The sequence below is a fragment of the Myxine glutinosa genome, chromosome 1 (assembly GCF_964187855.1).
Source record: "Myxine glutinosa chromosome 1, kmMyxGlut1.1, whole genome shotgun sequence".
Taxonomy (NCBI): Eukaryota; Metazoa; Chordata; class Myxini; order Myxiniformes; family Myxinidae; genus Myxine; species Myxine glutinosa.
Genome location: NC_136261.1, coordinates 235719208 through 235735538, shown reverse-complemented (window position 1 = coordinate 235735538; position 16331 = coordinate 235719208). Strand labels below are relative to the sequence as shown.

The following is a 16331-nucleotide window of genomic DNA, read 5'->3' as shown; positions in this document are numbered from 1 at the left end:
TACACTGAGTTAATAAAGGATACACTACGGACTAGGTACATCTAATAAGACTATGATTAGCTGATTGTTAATGAACACATCCCAGCACTTTCAATGGTGTGTTCATTACCAAGTTTTTATTACTTGCAAAATCGAAGATTTTTCAACTGTATTGGTTGGTCTTGTGCGTAATTTAGTCTGTTTATATGTCTGTCTGTTTGTATGTCAATCGCCTACAGGTCACGATTTTAAACCGATCTTCATGAAATTTCACCATACTAGGGCATGCCCGTACTATATATATATCTAAAATTATATCCCCCCCCCCCCTCTATTTACATGAAATGGTTTGGTCCAAAGCGAACGGCTTGCGAGTACGGTGACAATCCCCCCCCTCTATTTACATGAAATGGTTTGGTCCAAAGCGAACGGCTTGCGAGTACGGTGACAATCCCCCCCCTCTATTTACATGAAATGGTTTGGTCCAAAGCGAGCGGCTTGCGGAGTTTGGTAAAGAAATCGCCATAGCGTGCACGTAATTAGTTTTAAAACATAGTTTAACGGCAACATAGTTTGCCAACGTGAAATAAATGAATACGCTCTCAAATGTGCCGTCCGAGGCAGAGTCTGTTCGCCACGTTCGGCACACGTGATAGCTCGCTGCTCTCTGATTGGTTGAATCGTTTTTTGGACATAGCTCGGTAACTACTTCTCCGATTAATATGTCGCAAATTAGTTTTAATTAGTTTTACAACATAGTTTAACGGCAACATAGTTTGCCAACGTGAAATAAATGAATACGCTCTCAAATGTGCCGTCCGAGGCAGAGTCTGTTCGCCACGTTCGGCACACGTGATAGCTCGCTGCTCTCTGATTGGTTGAATCGTTTTTTGGACATAGCTCGGTAACTACTTCTCCGATTAATATGAAACCTTGAAAAGGCACATCCTCGGGTCCCCAGCAATATACCTGGCAAGTTTCAAGTATATCGGACCGGTAGTTGTCGAGAAACAGCGGTCACAGACAAACATACATACATACATACATACATACATACAAACATACAAACATACAAACATACAAACATACACACAGAGATTACTGGAATTATAGATAGATGATAGACTTGGCCATAAGGAAAAAGCCTATTGATTTTGAGCTCAAAAGGTCAAGATAGGCCAAAGGTCAACAATTTTGTCTATTTCTAAAATTTTCAATTTTCATCCAATTCACTTGAAATGTGAAGAGGATTTGCACATCAGATCACTGAATTCAACCACCAATTATTTTTGAGGTCAACATAGGCCAAAAGGTCAACATCGGCCAAAGGTAGGTTTCTTGGGAAAACCACATTTCCAAGCTGGCCTCCAAAGCCAGTCGCCGACTGGGCATCCTCCGTCGTGCGAAGTCCTTCCTTGGCACACCTGAGCTCCTCACCACATACAAGGCTTTCATCCGCAGCTCAATGGAATACTGTTCTCCCCTCTGGGCTGGTGCTCCTGCCTCACACCTTGCTCGGCTTCACGCTGTTGAGGCCAAAGCTTTCAGAATCATTGGAATCTCCTGCGATGTAGTCAACGCCGAGGGCCTTTCACTCACTCACCGCAGGCAGGTTGGTGGTCTTTCTGTCTTCTACCGACTCCTCTCCGGCCTTGCTCCCCCAGCTCTCTCTGTGCTCTGTCCCCCCAATATTCCTTCAGGTCGCACAAGATCTGCCTGCAACCCTCTTATGGTTAAACTGCCAAAGTCTAGGCTCTCTGCTCACCTTCACTCTTTCATTCCCCTTTTCTCCCGCCTCTGGAACAAACTCCCCCACTCCCTTCAATCCCACTCCTCCCTCCAGGTCTTTAAAACAGCTGTTCACCACCATCTCTTATCTTCCCCCATCGAAAACCTTGATCTTTTCTACCCCCGCTAATTCACCCCAGAGTCCTTGCAGTGTTCATATGTTTTAATCCTCTCCCACCTCCCCCCAAGTCCTCCCGATGTCCCTGCTCTCAAATGTTGTGTTTGTGTCCTTCCCCTTCTTCCCCCTCTCTTTTGTGTCCTCCCCCCTCTCTCCCCATCTTGTCTGCCGCTCCCCTTGTTTTTTGTGTCGGTTTGTCTTTTTGTGTGATTAATGTTTGCTCTTTCACGAGCCTCGATATTGCATACAAAAAAAAAAAAAAAAAAAAAAAAAAAAAAAACTTCTTTTAGGGATTTCACAAGTATCTTGTTTGTCTGTTTGAATGTCAATTGCCTACAGGTCACAATTCTATCAGTGACCCATCATCATGAAACTTTACCAAGTTGTAGAGGTAGTCACAACTGAGAAGCCTATTGATTTTGAGGTCAAAGGTCATCTTGAGGTTCGATTTCTAAAATTGTCATTTTTCATTTTGTTGCCGTGAAAGTTGAACAGCATTTGCAGATTGAGTCACTGAGTTGGGAAGTCAACTATTTTTGAGGTCAAAAGGTCAACTCAAGGTCAAACTTTAAAATCATCAATTTTCATCCGATTGACCCAAGCTATGATTTAGATTGTCATTTTTAATCTTTATTGAATGGACAATTTGATGTCTCCATGGCAACCTTTTGGGGGGGAATTGGGGGTGGATTTTTCAAGTATCGTGCTCTGCACAACGTTTTTCTTGTTTTTTTTAAATTTGTTTTTGTACACATAGACGAGGCTCATGGAAGAGAAAAAAGTTTATTGTAGAGTGCTCTCCAAGTGGCTTAAACACTCACTTCAGCAAAACTGTTGGTAAGGAACGGCTGGCTTGGCAAGCGATAGCAAGCTGATTGGTAACTGAACACACAAGCTAGACAGACCGAAGACACTTTTGTGATTCTGCCGTTGTGTTTGTGTTGAAAAAGTTAATTTCGGGTGATGTTCAACCTTTTTCTCCTTTTGTTACCTCCGTAACCGAAGGTGAATGGAGGTTATGTTTTCACCCCTGTTTGTCTGTCTGATTGTGAAGAGGATACCTTAAAAAGTTACGGGCGAATTCGGTTGAAATCTGGTGGAGAACTTGGGTGTGTGACAAGGACGAAATGATTAGATTTTGGTGAAGATCTGGATCAGAGAATTTTAGTCATTTTTCACAAATTTCATAGGGGAAAAACGATATATAGCATGATATCTCAAACAATTGCGGTCGGATTCGAACAAAATTTAGCGGACGAGTTGTGGGTGTGACAAGGAAGAATTTATTCAATTTTTGTGAAGATCCAAATCATAATCCGGGTCCGGATCTGTATCTGAGAATTTTAAAGTGATTTTTCACTATTTGAGAGATAGGGCAAAAAAAACCATATACAGTATAGCACTATTTCTCAAAAAGTTGTGGATTGATTATAAGAAAACTAGGTTGATGAGTTGGCTAAGTGACAAGAACAAGCCGATTAGATTTTAGTTCAAGTCGGATCCACATCCGCCCTATTAGTGCCCGACCTAACAAAACGTAAACTGCTCACCTGGTGGGGCTCCGCCATGCGCATGGGTTGATTCATCTACTAATGAGAGGTGTTTTGTGATCGTACAATATATTCTAGTGCAGATTTGCTAAACAATATCGATATTTCCATTAGGAATTATACAATTTTTTATTGTGATTATTGTTGCATTTGTATACATTAAAGGTAGTCATTATTCCACTTATTTCCATCAACACTAACCTTACCCCCTAATTTTCTAATAGTCCTGTCTAGTTAAACGTTTTTTGATCGATTCATCACATGACAATGTTTTCTTTCCTCGAGATGGAGCATTCCCTTTACGCTGTGGTTATCACCACTAACAAGGTGATATGTTTTGTTGGCAAGGTGAGACCCACCCTCGGTCTCATCTCGAAAGATTATGAATCACGATTGGTCTCTCTTTATCTCGGGTTGCATTAGTTGCATGATGTCATTGAATTTTGGGACCCTGGGCACACTGGGCACACGCCCAGTGTGCCCATGCGTTAATTCACCACTGAGGTAACCAATGAGCGTTGCTCAGGTGTGGTTGTCAAGAGGAAGCACATGTGGTCATGCAAACCAATGTAAACAACAACTTGGCCAGACGTTTGAAGCTGATGAAAGCGCCACATCAGGCTAAATATGTTTGAACTGAGGGATGCAGGGAGTTTGGACCAAGCCCTTTTATACACACCAACTCTGGCAAATCTCATATTAACACAAATACAAAACCACTTCTCTAAACACATATTTAAAGATAACAAACTATCTTGAACTCATTTAACCTTTTGTTATCTCTTAGGTCACTTTCCTTACAATACAATTCAAAAGAGACAAGACTATGAAATTGCACAATATATAAAATGCAGGAAGAGGATGAGGGAAACGGAATGGGGGAAGGCAATATACAAGGGAAACAAAACGATAAAAGACAAACGACATGGTATTAACAGTACAGTATCAGTATTGTTTGAGAATCTGTTAACAGTATCAAAAACGGATAGTTGTTCTAAAATGAGAATCTGTCTGTGTACTTGATATTTCATTGTGCCACAGAAACAAGTTCTGACAGTGATTTGCTGGATGTGACTGAACAGCCTCAAACATCAACTCCCAAACAAGGTGAATTTATTCACTCAGCTTTTGAGATTGTTTTTGAGACATAAACCTAATTCTCACGATACACATACAGTCGTGGTCAAAAATATTGGCACACTTGCACTTTTTTCAAATAATGCACCATTTCTTCCAGAAAATTGTTGAAACTAAAATATATTTTGGTATCCACATATGAATTTCTTTGGTTTGCAGTGGAAAAAAAAAAAAAAGCTGAAGAGTATTTCTAAATCTTAGCTTATTCCACACAGAAATCCTAAAATTTCCCAGACAATATTATTGGCACCTTTTCGAAGTTGTTAGAAATAATTAGATTTCAAGCAGGGGATTCTCCTTTACTTTTGAATTGAACTCACCTGTGGTGAGTTGCAGGTGCCTGCAATATAAAAATCGCTCATTCAACCAGTTTGAATAGAGAAAAGGAGTCATTCTGCTGTTTTGTGTCACTGTGTGTACCGCAATGAGCATGGAGAAAATAAAGAAAACCAAAGAATTGTCTGAGGAGGTCAGACACAAGACTGTAGCCAAGGCTACGAGTCCATCTCCAGAGACCTTGATGTTTCTGTGTTCACCGTATGCAATGTTATCAGGAAGTTTAAAGCCCATAGCACTGTAGCGAACCTCCCTGGACGTGGCCGAAAGAGAAAAGTTGATCGAAGATTGCAGCGAAGGATTGTTCGAATGGTGGAGAAAGCACCTGGATCAACTGCGAAACAGATTCAAGCTGACCTTCAGACACAAGGTACGACAGTTTCAACTCGCACCATCCGTCGCCAACTCAATGATAGGGGGTTCTATGGTAGGAGACCCAGGAGGACCCCACTGCTAAGAGAGAGACATCAGAAATCCCGACTGGAGTTTGCCAAAACAGACCTGAACAAGCCAAAGTCCTTCTGGGAGAACATCCTGTGGACAGATGAGACCAAATTAGAGCTTTTTGGTAAAGCACATCATCTATATGTTTACAGAAAACAAAATGAAGTCTTCAAAGAAAAGAACACCTTCCCTACAGTCAAGCATGGAGGAGGTTCAATGATGTTATGGGGTTGCTGTGCTGCCTCTGGCACTGGGTGCCTTGAATGTGTGCATGGCATCATGAAATCAGGAGATTAACAAGACATTTTGAAGCGCAATGTTCAACACAGTGTCAGAAAGCTGGGTCTCCGTCGAAGGTCATGGGTCTTGTACAGCAGGACAATGACCCCAAACACACTTCAGAAAGCACCCCGGAATGGTTCAAGACAAAACGCTGGACTGTTCTGAAGTGGCCAGCAATGAGTCCAGATCTAAATCCCATTCAACACCTGTGGAGAGATCTGAAAACAGCAGTTTGCAGAACAACAGAAGACACCCTTCAAATCTGGGAGAACTGGAGCAGTTTGCACAAGAAGAATGGGCCAAACTGCCAGTAGAGAGGTGGAGGAAGCTCATTCATGGCTCTAGGAAGTGCTTGACTGCAGTTATTTTGTCCAAAGTCTGTGCTACCATATATTAAGTCGAGGGTGTCAATAATTTTGTCAATGCCAATTATTTTTATTTTCTGATTTAAAAGGATATCTTAAGTTCTGAATCAAAAACAAAGGTTCTGTTGTAATATTAACAGTGAAATAAAGAGTTGTGGAGACCAAATACTTTTGTCAATTTCAACTTATTTTTAGAGAATATTGTGAGTTATTTTTTAAAATTGCAGGAAAAAAAAAGTACATACCCAATGTACGACTTTAAGTACTGCACAAATACCAACTTGGAAAGTTAATTCTTACTGGTAGAGCTGGCTCTTTGGGCGAGTGGTTTAAGTGATACTTGTGCATTCACTGATATAGGTTTAATTTCCGTGGCTGCTCACTTTCGCTATTCCACACTCGGCAAACATGTCAAATATACTTAACACCCTTAACTGAGTTGAAGCAAACCTTCGACCTGCAGTGGATTGAAATAGGCTAGTCAGAAGTTAAGGCTTATAACATACACGACAATAGCAAACCTATATGGATTTTAATATGATACTGAAAACTATGTAAGTCTGCAAATTATTCCTCCTTTTGTTGATCAAAAAGATATATCCCATTAAACTTGGATAATTAACAAGCATCTCATGTAAACAAATAGAAACAACTGGAAACGGGGACTCTCAGGATAGCCTGGAGGTGTGTATGTGTACACTCACCTCTGAACTGTATAGCCTGAGTTTAAATTTCCTCCCAGCTATAAACGATCATCCTGGCGTTTCGCAAGCAGAGCATGAGACATCATCAATCTGTGTGCTGTCCCATGGATGGACGATAAACTGAGTGTCCCATCTGCTAGCATTAGTTGGTGGACATTAAACATCCCACTTCCAAATTAATGCGCTAACCTACTGGAGGAATTGCATCAGTCGCACAGCTGCACTCCCCAGCAAATGATGCTGTCCACAGCCATGTGCTGCATGCAAAATAATAGCGAGGCCACTAACACAAAAAAAAACATTCACATACAAGCATGAAACTTGGTAGTGATGTTCTTGTATAGATAATCTTTAAATCCAGTCAATTAGCCAACTCGAAATTCAACATGGCATCCCTTTCTTTCAAAATGGCCGCCAAAATTTGTTGCTAAAACGTGCCGTAAATTTTTTAATATTGGATTTAGGACGTACGAATATCAATACAAAATCACAGATCTACATATTGTTGCGAATATGGAATTTGGCCTCCATATCCGCTTGTAAATATTCCCCTATTTTCTCCAATACTCCCCAACTTTCCCCAATCCCCCATTCCCTAGTCCCATTGCATGTAAATAACAATCAGTAGAGCCGACCTTCCCCTTATTCCCCCATTAAATGTCGTGCCCAGGTCCACCGCGCCACACGTAGACAACTTTCGGACATCTTCCTAGTTATTCTTATTCTATGTCAGTTAAGGCCTCGTTTCCATTAATTATGACTCTTCGTTGCACCAGAATGTGATTATATGGCATCAGTAGTGAGTTTAGGACCTTTCCCATACCTCCTTCCATCTTCTTCCCCAACAATTACAACAACAACAGAGGAGATGGCGGCGGAGCGGGGGAGGATGCGTCCTCACACCGGCTCGATTAGCGCCATAGACCATGCGCTCCACGGGGTTACCACGAAGGGGCTCCTTGTCAGCTCCTCGTCAAGGGCGGAGCCTGGTAAACCCCCCCGCACGCACCCAATGAGAAGCAACGTGCCGATTCCACGAGGCGGAGCTAACGAGCCGAGGGCGTGTCACTCCCCGCCGGATATACGCGGCCCAGCGCCGGATGTGACGTCAGATGCGCACCCAGCTTGGAGAAGGAAAGCCACCTGCGAGCGCTGAGTCAGATGCGCCCCCAGCTTGAGCAGACAAGACGCCATCCGAGCGCTGCGACCTCCCCGCATCTCTGGACCGGACCGAGTCGATTCTGACCTTTGAGCCCAGGTGCACCTGGAGCCATCGCTACCTGCCTTTCCTTGCCATCAATCCCCGTGTGAGTCAGCATTTTGTCCCGTTTATCTGTCGTCTGTTGGGAATAATATAAGATTGTGTCTAAGTGCTTGTCTTTCTATGCTGTCCCTCTTGTAGTTGTAATCTAACCTTCCGCCTTAATATAACCTCCTCCGGAGGTCTTGAGAACTGAACCCCTGGTGTCGTATTGTGTTATTGTAGTCCAGCCGGGTGTCTTCTTTTTCTTATTGAGCCAGCATAGCGCGACTAGTCAACGTTCGGGCACAATCGGGTAACTTGTGCAGACGTGGTCATACCAATAAACCGCTCGGTAAATAACATCCAAGCCACGTCTGTAACAATTGGTTGTCAGGAGTTGGATTCGAACCTGGGACTAAATTTATTTAGCCCAAATTTTGGACACCAATTGTGTTAGTACGGTAACAATTGGTGTCGAGGAGTGGAATTCGAACCCGGGACTAAATTAGTTAGGCCCAAATTTTGGGAGGGAAAATCGAGCCGGAGCGCGTACGGCGCTCGACCGAATCGATTCGGAGCGCGTTTCCCGCGCGAAATTATAACGGCGAAATTTGAATTTGTTTTACGAAAATAAAATAAAAAACCGAATTTTGAAAGTCGCGCTATGGCGGATCAAGACGGCTGGGGTCCGGTAGGGGAGAGTGAAGCAGGGTCGGTCCAGGACCAAATTGAGGGACATGAGGGACATGAGGAGAGCGAAACAGCGAGGGTAGCAGGCACGCAAAATGGCGCCTCGCAAGAGCGCGCGGTAGCCGAGCCCGCTGTATCACCGGGCTTTAACATGCAGCCGATTGACATACAGGCCCTCATTGCGCAGCTACAGGCAGCTGTACAGATGAGTATGGGGAGCCAGATTGAGCGATTGGGTGAGCGGATGGGGAACCGGATGGATGCTCAGAGTGAGCAAATGAGGGTTGATAGTGGGCGATTAGAGGGCCAAATGAGGGGTACCGGTGAGAAGTTAGACAATAATTTTGAGGAGTTAGACAAGAAAATTGGGAAGTTAGACAATAATTTTGAGGGGTTAGACAACGGGATAAAAGAGGTGAAACATGGGTTAACGGGGGTAGAAAATAGAATGGCTGCCCAGGAGAATCAGATAGAGGGAGTGAAAAATGGGTTAGAGGGGTTAGAAAACAGTATGGAAGGCAAATTGAGGGACATGAGGGACCAAGCGGAAAGGGAAGTTAAACAAATGGAGCAGCAGATAGAGGGGGTCAGAATGGGGGTAGAAACCAAACTGGATGCTCACAGGGAGGAAATGGAGCAGATGAGGGTGGCATCTGGGCAGGAGATGCAAGTGATGGGAGAGGAGATCAGAAGAGGAGTGAGTGAGGAGGTCGGAGGAGTGCGCGAGGAGGTGAGGCACTGTGAGGAGCACATGGAAAAGGAGGTGAGAAAGGGGACTGTAAAGTTACAAGGGGGCATAGAGGACCTGACGCAGGAGGTGGAGCAGCTGACGGTGGGACAGACGGAGTTAGTGGAGCAGGTTCAAAGGAACACTGCAGTATTAGGAGGTTTAAAAGCGACACAAAACGACATAAAAAACGACTTAATAGCGACAAAGAGGGAATGCCAGATAGTACGTGAGGGACTGACAACGAGGTTGGACGAGGTGATAGAGGTAATGGAGACGAAGGACCGGCAGGTGAGGACGCACATGGAAACGGTCAAGGTAGCCTTGGAGGACGAGCTTGAGGAGACGTACCGGGGAATAAAAGAGGTGAAGCACAAATTAGAAGAAGTGGAAGAAGGGATGAGCGAAATTAAGAAGCGACGGAGAGGGGATAAGAAAGAGATAAAAGAGGAGATAAAAGAATTGGTCCAAAGTCTGTGTTTGGATCGTGATGATGTGCTCATTAACCGGATGAGGGATTCGCAGGTGATGGAGGAGAAGCGAAGAGGAAGAGGACCTGGTGTAAGTGGTGACCAATATGGTCGTGCGTATGATGCGCCAGGGGATTTAAGAAGCTTGGGGGTCGAGATAGACCCGGGTGTTCGTGAGAGGCCACTGGTGAAGTGTGCGACAGGTCTGGTGTGCGAAAAAGGAGGTGTGCGAGAAAGTCCGACTCTGGGGTGTGTGAGGAAAAAGTGCACGCCAAGGAGTGAGGGTGCTGGCGAGAGTGAGTCGGTCGTAGCGAGTGTGCGAGGGAGCACATGGAAGCGCGGTGTGGTAAGTGTTACAGAGGGTGTGACGGGAGAGTGTGCGCAAGGGTGTGCGCGAGAGAGGTGTGTAACGGACAGGTGCATGAGGAAAGAGTGCGCTGTCAGAAGTAAGGAAGAATGCACACCTGTGGTGAGTGTTACAGAGGGTGTAACGGGAGAGTGTGCGCGAGAAAGGTGTGTGACGGACAGGTGCATGAGGAAAGAGTGCGCTGTCAAGAGTAAGGGTGAGTGCGCTGTCAAGAGTGGTGGTGAGAGTATTGAGAGTGACAAGGAGAGTGAGTTGGTTGTGACAGGTGAGCGAGGATGTACACCTGGGATGGAAGGATGCACACCTGGAATGGTAGAGCGTGAGTGGGAATGCACGCTGGAGTTGGTGGTGAGGCACGTGGTTGGGTGTGCGAATGAGGGCACACCTGTGATTGTCACAGAGGAGGTGACAGAGGAGGGGGCGCGAAGCGGTGTTTTGGTGAGGTGTGCGACCAACGAATGTGTGCCAAAGTGTTCGGTGGTCAGGTGTGTGACCAAGGCTGTGAGTGGAATGGGTGTACCTGGGTGTGTAAGGAACGGTACAAGGAGAATGGGAACAGCTGCATGTATGAGCAAGGAACGGGCTGCGGGGTGTAAGCATGCAGGTGAAGCATCGACGTTACACGGGTTAAAGGTCAGGTCGACTTTTAGCCGAAGCGGGCCCTCGGTGCGTGCCGGGCTTCGCGTGCCGCGAGAACCAGCGGGGATCCGAGCCACGGCGGGTTCAAAAGGACCGCCGTGCGCGATCCGTGCTGGGCCTCGCTTTGAACGTCCGTGCTCCACTAGGCGGAGCGGGCGGCCCGATAGAAAGAGTCGTCATGGCGACCACTTTTTGGTGAGGCATTCCGGCAGGCCGAGATCGAGCCATGGGATGGCTCCGTGCCGAGAAGGTGCGTGGGATCTCGGGCCGGGTAAACCTCCTTCCCTGCACCGAAGGCAGGATGCAGCCAGCCACTGGCACAGAACAACCAGCATCCATTGCTTGGCTTTACGAAGCCGGGCTTTGGACGGGAATTGGCGCACCGAGAGGTATTAGTGAGTAGACGGGTGATGAGGTTAGTGTTTTGGACCCAAAATTGGAGAAAAACAAAATTTGGTGATTGGCAAAGGATTGTCAGTAGTGATTGGCAGATGATGGGTAGTGATTGGCAAATTTTTGATTTGTTGAAATTTGATGTGCAAAATTGGTAGTGAGAGACCCCCGATGTGGTGGGATGGCATCCCTGCCACCTTTCCCATGAGGGGGGCAAAGGAGCAATAGTTTATGGGGTGTATGGCAGTGAAAACTAGCCCGGGTGGGTTAGGTTATATTGATAGGGATCTAGAAGATGACATTAGGTAACGTTAAGATTAGTTAGTGACTGATACCTGTAGTGGGGACGCAGGTAGATTAGCATGGATGATAATGACGAGGGAGCGCAATAGTTTAAAGGGACGACTGGGAAGCGCAAGTTTCAGAAGGGAGTAGTTAGCTGAGATGATGCCGTGTTTGTAAGAATTGAACAGGTGTGATTGCACAGGTGTGCAACTGGACAGGTGTGTGGAGCAGTGTATGAGTAGTGAGTGTGTGGATCAGCGCGAATGCGCTTGGGGAGAGAAGGGTGCAGGTGGCACCAGGTGTGAGAGCACAGGTGTGCAGGTACAGGTGTGTGGAGAGAGTTGGAGTGAGTGGTACGGAGTGGTGTGCATGGTGCGAAGGTGTGGATGGGGGAAGAGTGGACCCCTTTCACGAGCACCCGGGGCGGGTAGTGTAAGTGTTAGGTAGAGGGTGCAGGTAAATTGTGGTTGGATATTGGCATTTGTGGTGCGGTTGCAGAATGGTGTTGTGAATGGGTGCATTAGTGTTGTGGAAATGGCTGGGTGTGTAGCCTGTTAGTGTGTGTAGTTGGTTGGGCACTCCACCACTGTGAGGATGTCGGCCAGGTGAGGCCGCAGGTGGGCTCTGGGAGCCGGTAGTTGTGAGTGGGTGCCTGAGGATCCCGGGTGTGGATCGGGCAGCCCAGTGCCAGAGAGGGCACGGAGTGGGGAGAGAGCCAGAGGGCCTTCCCCTGGTAGTTAGGTTAGGGTAAGGAGCAGGTAAGCTCGGAGGCAACTGCAGTGGTGGAGGTGTGCAGGTGGGTAGACCCACTGGGAGAGGTACACGCCGCAGCCCAGAAATTGTGCGAGGGCACCGGGAGATGAATCGGGGGAGTGAGACCCCAAATTGAAGCGCACCACAGTCGGGCCAATGGGAATTGGTTTTTAGAACCCATAGTGTAAGGGGGCCAATGGTTTGGCCGGAGAAAGACCCCGGGTAGTGTAAAGTTGTTAAAGTCATTTAGGAAATAGTTAGGATTGAAGAACCTGTCGCACCATACGCAGCCACTTACCTGTGGTGATGATGATGACTCCACACCTGTGTTTTCTTTGTTTTGTTGCAGGAGATGAATCGCTGTGTGGATTTGTGAGACGCATCACGACGTGGATGAGACATTGGAGTGATTCCATCTCTCCCTCCCTAGGAGGGACTGATGATGAATTGGTGATGGCAAATTATGATGTTGAGTTGGAGATGGCAAATTTTGATGAGAGTTGAAAATGGCAAATTTGATTGGTTAGGAGGGAGAGAAGACGAATTTGGTATATGGGAGGAACGGGGAAGACAGTAGGGATGTTTGTTGATTTGTAAAGTAGATGTTTATGGGTAGTGTTGTGTTGTGTGGATACAGTAAGGGGTAAGGGAGGGGCCATGTAGGTTACCTGGTGGGGGGGGGCGTACGATAGGAACGTACCTGTCTCACCTGGTTCCCATGTGCCCCCAGTGTGCATCACCTTACATTGCGTGCACTTTTGCGCCCTTACCACCTTACTCACTTGTTTCTTCTTTTGTCTCCCACCTCCGAGGATCTGGCTTTGGGGTAGAGAGAGAGGAGAGAGAGGTGCTGGCTGCGCAGTTGTGGGCCTGCACTTTCGCTGTTTGCTGCCGGGATCGATACACCATATGGACCGCAATGTTTGTGGCCACCCACAATGGACCGCAGTTCGTTTGCGGCCAAGCACCACCCGGGGATGGACCTATGGGTCAACGTGGCACCTATGCCATAAAGGTGAACCACTGTTAATTAACACCAAGTGCACCACAAGAAGAGCAAGAGACACCTGCAGGGTTAGGGGTTGTCGAATTTATTTTTATTCCAATGAACAATGGTGACTGCACCGATTGGTGGTGGGGTGGTGCTGTTGATGCTCGGGAAGGGTGCTCTGCACGTTATTAAAGGCCGTCGGCCACAGAGCACTCGTGGGTTGGTGTATCGATGTTGGCAAGCGCGCTCTCTCTCTATGCATAACATCTGCATGTGTTCCTCCAAAAACAGGTCCTGGATCGTAGTGTAAATAGCAGCGTAGTCTTGTAAATAATGCTCCCTACCGGCTGTATGTTTAGTTTGAGAATTCTTTCCGGATTCGGTTATCCTGTGGGTGTGTTTCTGTGAGGAGAAGGGTGCAACGTCGCAGGGGGACATATTTACTCATTTGTGAATATCTGTAAAACTGTCGCACTCAGGGTAGAGTTAATAGTAGAGGGAACTACATTGCGTGCCACACTAAAGTAGGTAAAAATTTATCGGGTCGGGACGCCCCGAGGGTAGAGAAGGGTGCAATGTTGCGAATATGGAATTTGGCCTCCATATCCGCTTGTAAATATTCCCTTATTTTCTCCAATACTCCCCAACTTTCCCCAATCCCCCATTCCCTAGTCCCATTGCATGTAAATAACAATCAGTAGAGCCGACCTTCCCCTTATTCCCCCATTAAATGTCGTGCCCAGGTCCACCGCGCCACACGTAGACAACTTTCGGACATCTTCCTAGTTATTCTTATTCTATGTCAGTTAAGGCCTCGTTTCCATTAATTATGACTCTTCGTTGCACCAGAATGTGATTATATGGCATCAGTAGTGAGTTTAGGACCTTTCCCATACCTCCTTCCATCTTCTTCCCCAACAATTACAACAACAACAGAGGAGATGGCGGCGGAGCGGGGGAGGATGCGTCCTCACACCGGCTCGATTAGCGCCATAGACCATGCGCTCCACGGGGTTACCACGAAGGGGCTCCTTGTCAGCTCCTCGTCAAGGGCGGAGCCTGGTAAACCCCCCCGCACGCACCCAATGAGAAGCAACGTGCCGATTCCACGAGGCGGAGCTAACGAGCCGAGGGCGTGTCACTCCCCGCCGGATATACGCGGCCCAGCGCCGGATGTGACGTCAGATGCGCACCCAGCTTGGAGAAGGAAAGCCACCTGCGAGCGCTGAGTCAGATGCGCCCCCAGCTTGAGCAGACAAGACGCCATCCGAGCGCTGCGACCTCCCCGCATCTCTGGACCGGACCGAGTCGATTCTGACCTTTGAGCCCAGGTGCACCTGGAGCCATCGCTACCTGCCTTTCCTTGCCATCAATCCCCGTGTGAGTCAGCATTTTGTCCCGTTTATCTGTCGTCTGTTGGGAATAATATAAGATTGTGTCTAAGTGCTTGTCTTTCTATGCTGTCCCTCTTGTAGTTGTAATCTAACCTTCCGCCTTAATATAACCTCCTCCGGAGGTCTTGAGAACTGAACCCCTGGTGTCGTATTGTGTTATTGTAGTCCAGCCGGGTGTCTTCTTTTTCTTATTGAGCCAGCATAGCGCGACTAGTCAACGTTCGGGCACAATCGGGTAACTTGTGCAGACGTGGTCATACCAATAAACCGCTCGGTAAATAACATCCAAGCCACGTCTGTAACAATATTATCTGTAAGGTGTGATTAAAATTTTCAATTTATCTTAATTAGCTAAATTGAAAATTTTAACTACCTCTTGTAGATAATATGTAGTTTATTTCAATCTTTTTCTCCAGTTTCTGATGGGTTTTCAGTGGCCTGGCTGATGGAAGAACTCAGACCTCACATTGCCTCAGCTGAATTTGGCAACATAAAGGGTAGTTCAATCAATCACCACCTAGTCAGTATGCTCTATGTAATTCACAGAAGCGTCAAGAAACTGGAAGACTTTTGACCGTATCAATAACACCCAAAGTGGCCCAAAACTCATGGAGGTCGGTGTTAATCCTGCAATTCTCCCAACTATCTGCATTTATTTTTTTTGTGTTATAGTTACCTTCGCAAAAGCGGAAGGTTATGTTTTGATCGCTGTGTATTTATTTGTATGTCTGTGTGTGTGTGTATGTTATTCGCATAACTCAAAAAGTATTCAACCGAATTGCATGAAATTTGGTGGGATGATTGGTTATTATACGGGACACATTTGATTAGATTTTGGGAGCAATCGGGTCAAAGGTCAAGGTCAAGGTCACGAAAAGGTCAAAATCGTATTTTTGTTGTTCTGTTCCCTACACTCCCATGCCAAGTACAGAACAGTAGCTGCGGCGAAGGTATGCGCTCTACCGAGTGCCCGTTCTAGTTTACAAGTGGTTCGGTTCACTACTTGAATCTCACATGTGGAATGCATCAATGGACTAAGTTAGGTCCCATTCTCTTCCTCACGATGATCAACGATGCAGCATTGATGACAAATTACAGGTGGAAGTATGTCTATCATCTGACTTTGGTGGAGGTAGTTTCCAGATCACAACAAACCACAGTGCAAACGCACATGGATGCTCTCAGTGTGTGGTGTCAATTAAATGACATGAGACCTAAACCTGAAAAATCACTCAAACCAGCTTCCTGAAGCACCTACCTTTCCCAGCCTCAAGTAACCAGTGATGATTCACCCTTACAAAGGGGGACTCGCTTGCCCTTCTCAGCATCACCATCCAAGCTGACCTGAGGGGGAATAATCAAGTTCTGCAAATGGTTACACATGCTTCACGACGGCTGTGCATCCTGTGTGTTTTGAAGAAAAATGGTGTCCTTGTTGGTGACAATTTACAAAATGTACATCCATCCCCTACTCGAGTTCGGCTCTTTTGTGTCTGGTTCTAGTTTGACCGAGGCACAGAGCGTCGAGATTGAACGAGTGCAGAAGCGCACAATCCATTGTAGAACAAACTATAACAGCAATAGGTACAAACAAAATCTTACGTCTCTTGACATTCCTCCTTTATCAGAGAGCAGGCATGAACTCTAGAGTCCCTGTATATAGAGAGTTGTGTCAA

At 46.3% G+C, this 16331-nt stretch overlaps 1 protein-coding gene across 3 annotated transcripts in view; it reads left to right on the top strand.

Moving 5' to 3' along the window:
- LOC137435217 (islet cell autoantigen 1) overlaps positions 1-16331 on the top strand; it is a 118679-nt gene that overhangs the window by 87790 nt on the left and 14558 nt on the right. For all 3 annotated transcript variants that reach the window (XR_013624657.1, XM_078785189.1, XM_068128802.2), the window contains one exon: positions 4477-4542. Coding sequence is in view for 2 of the 3 variants with exons in the window: in XM_078785189.1 (XP_078641315.1) it covers positions 4477-4542 (66 nt within the window). In the remaining variant the exon portion in view is untranslated. The remainder of the gene's footprint in view (positions 1-4476; positions 4543-16331) is intronic.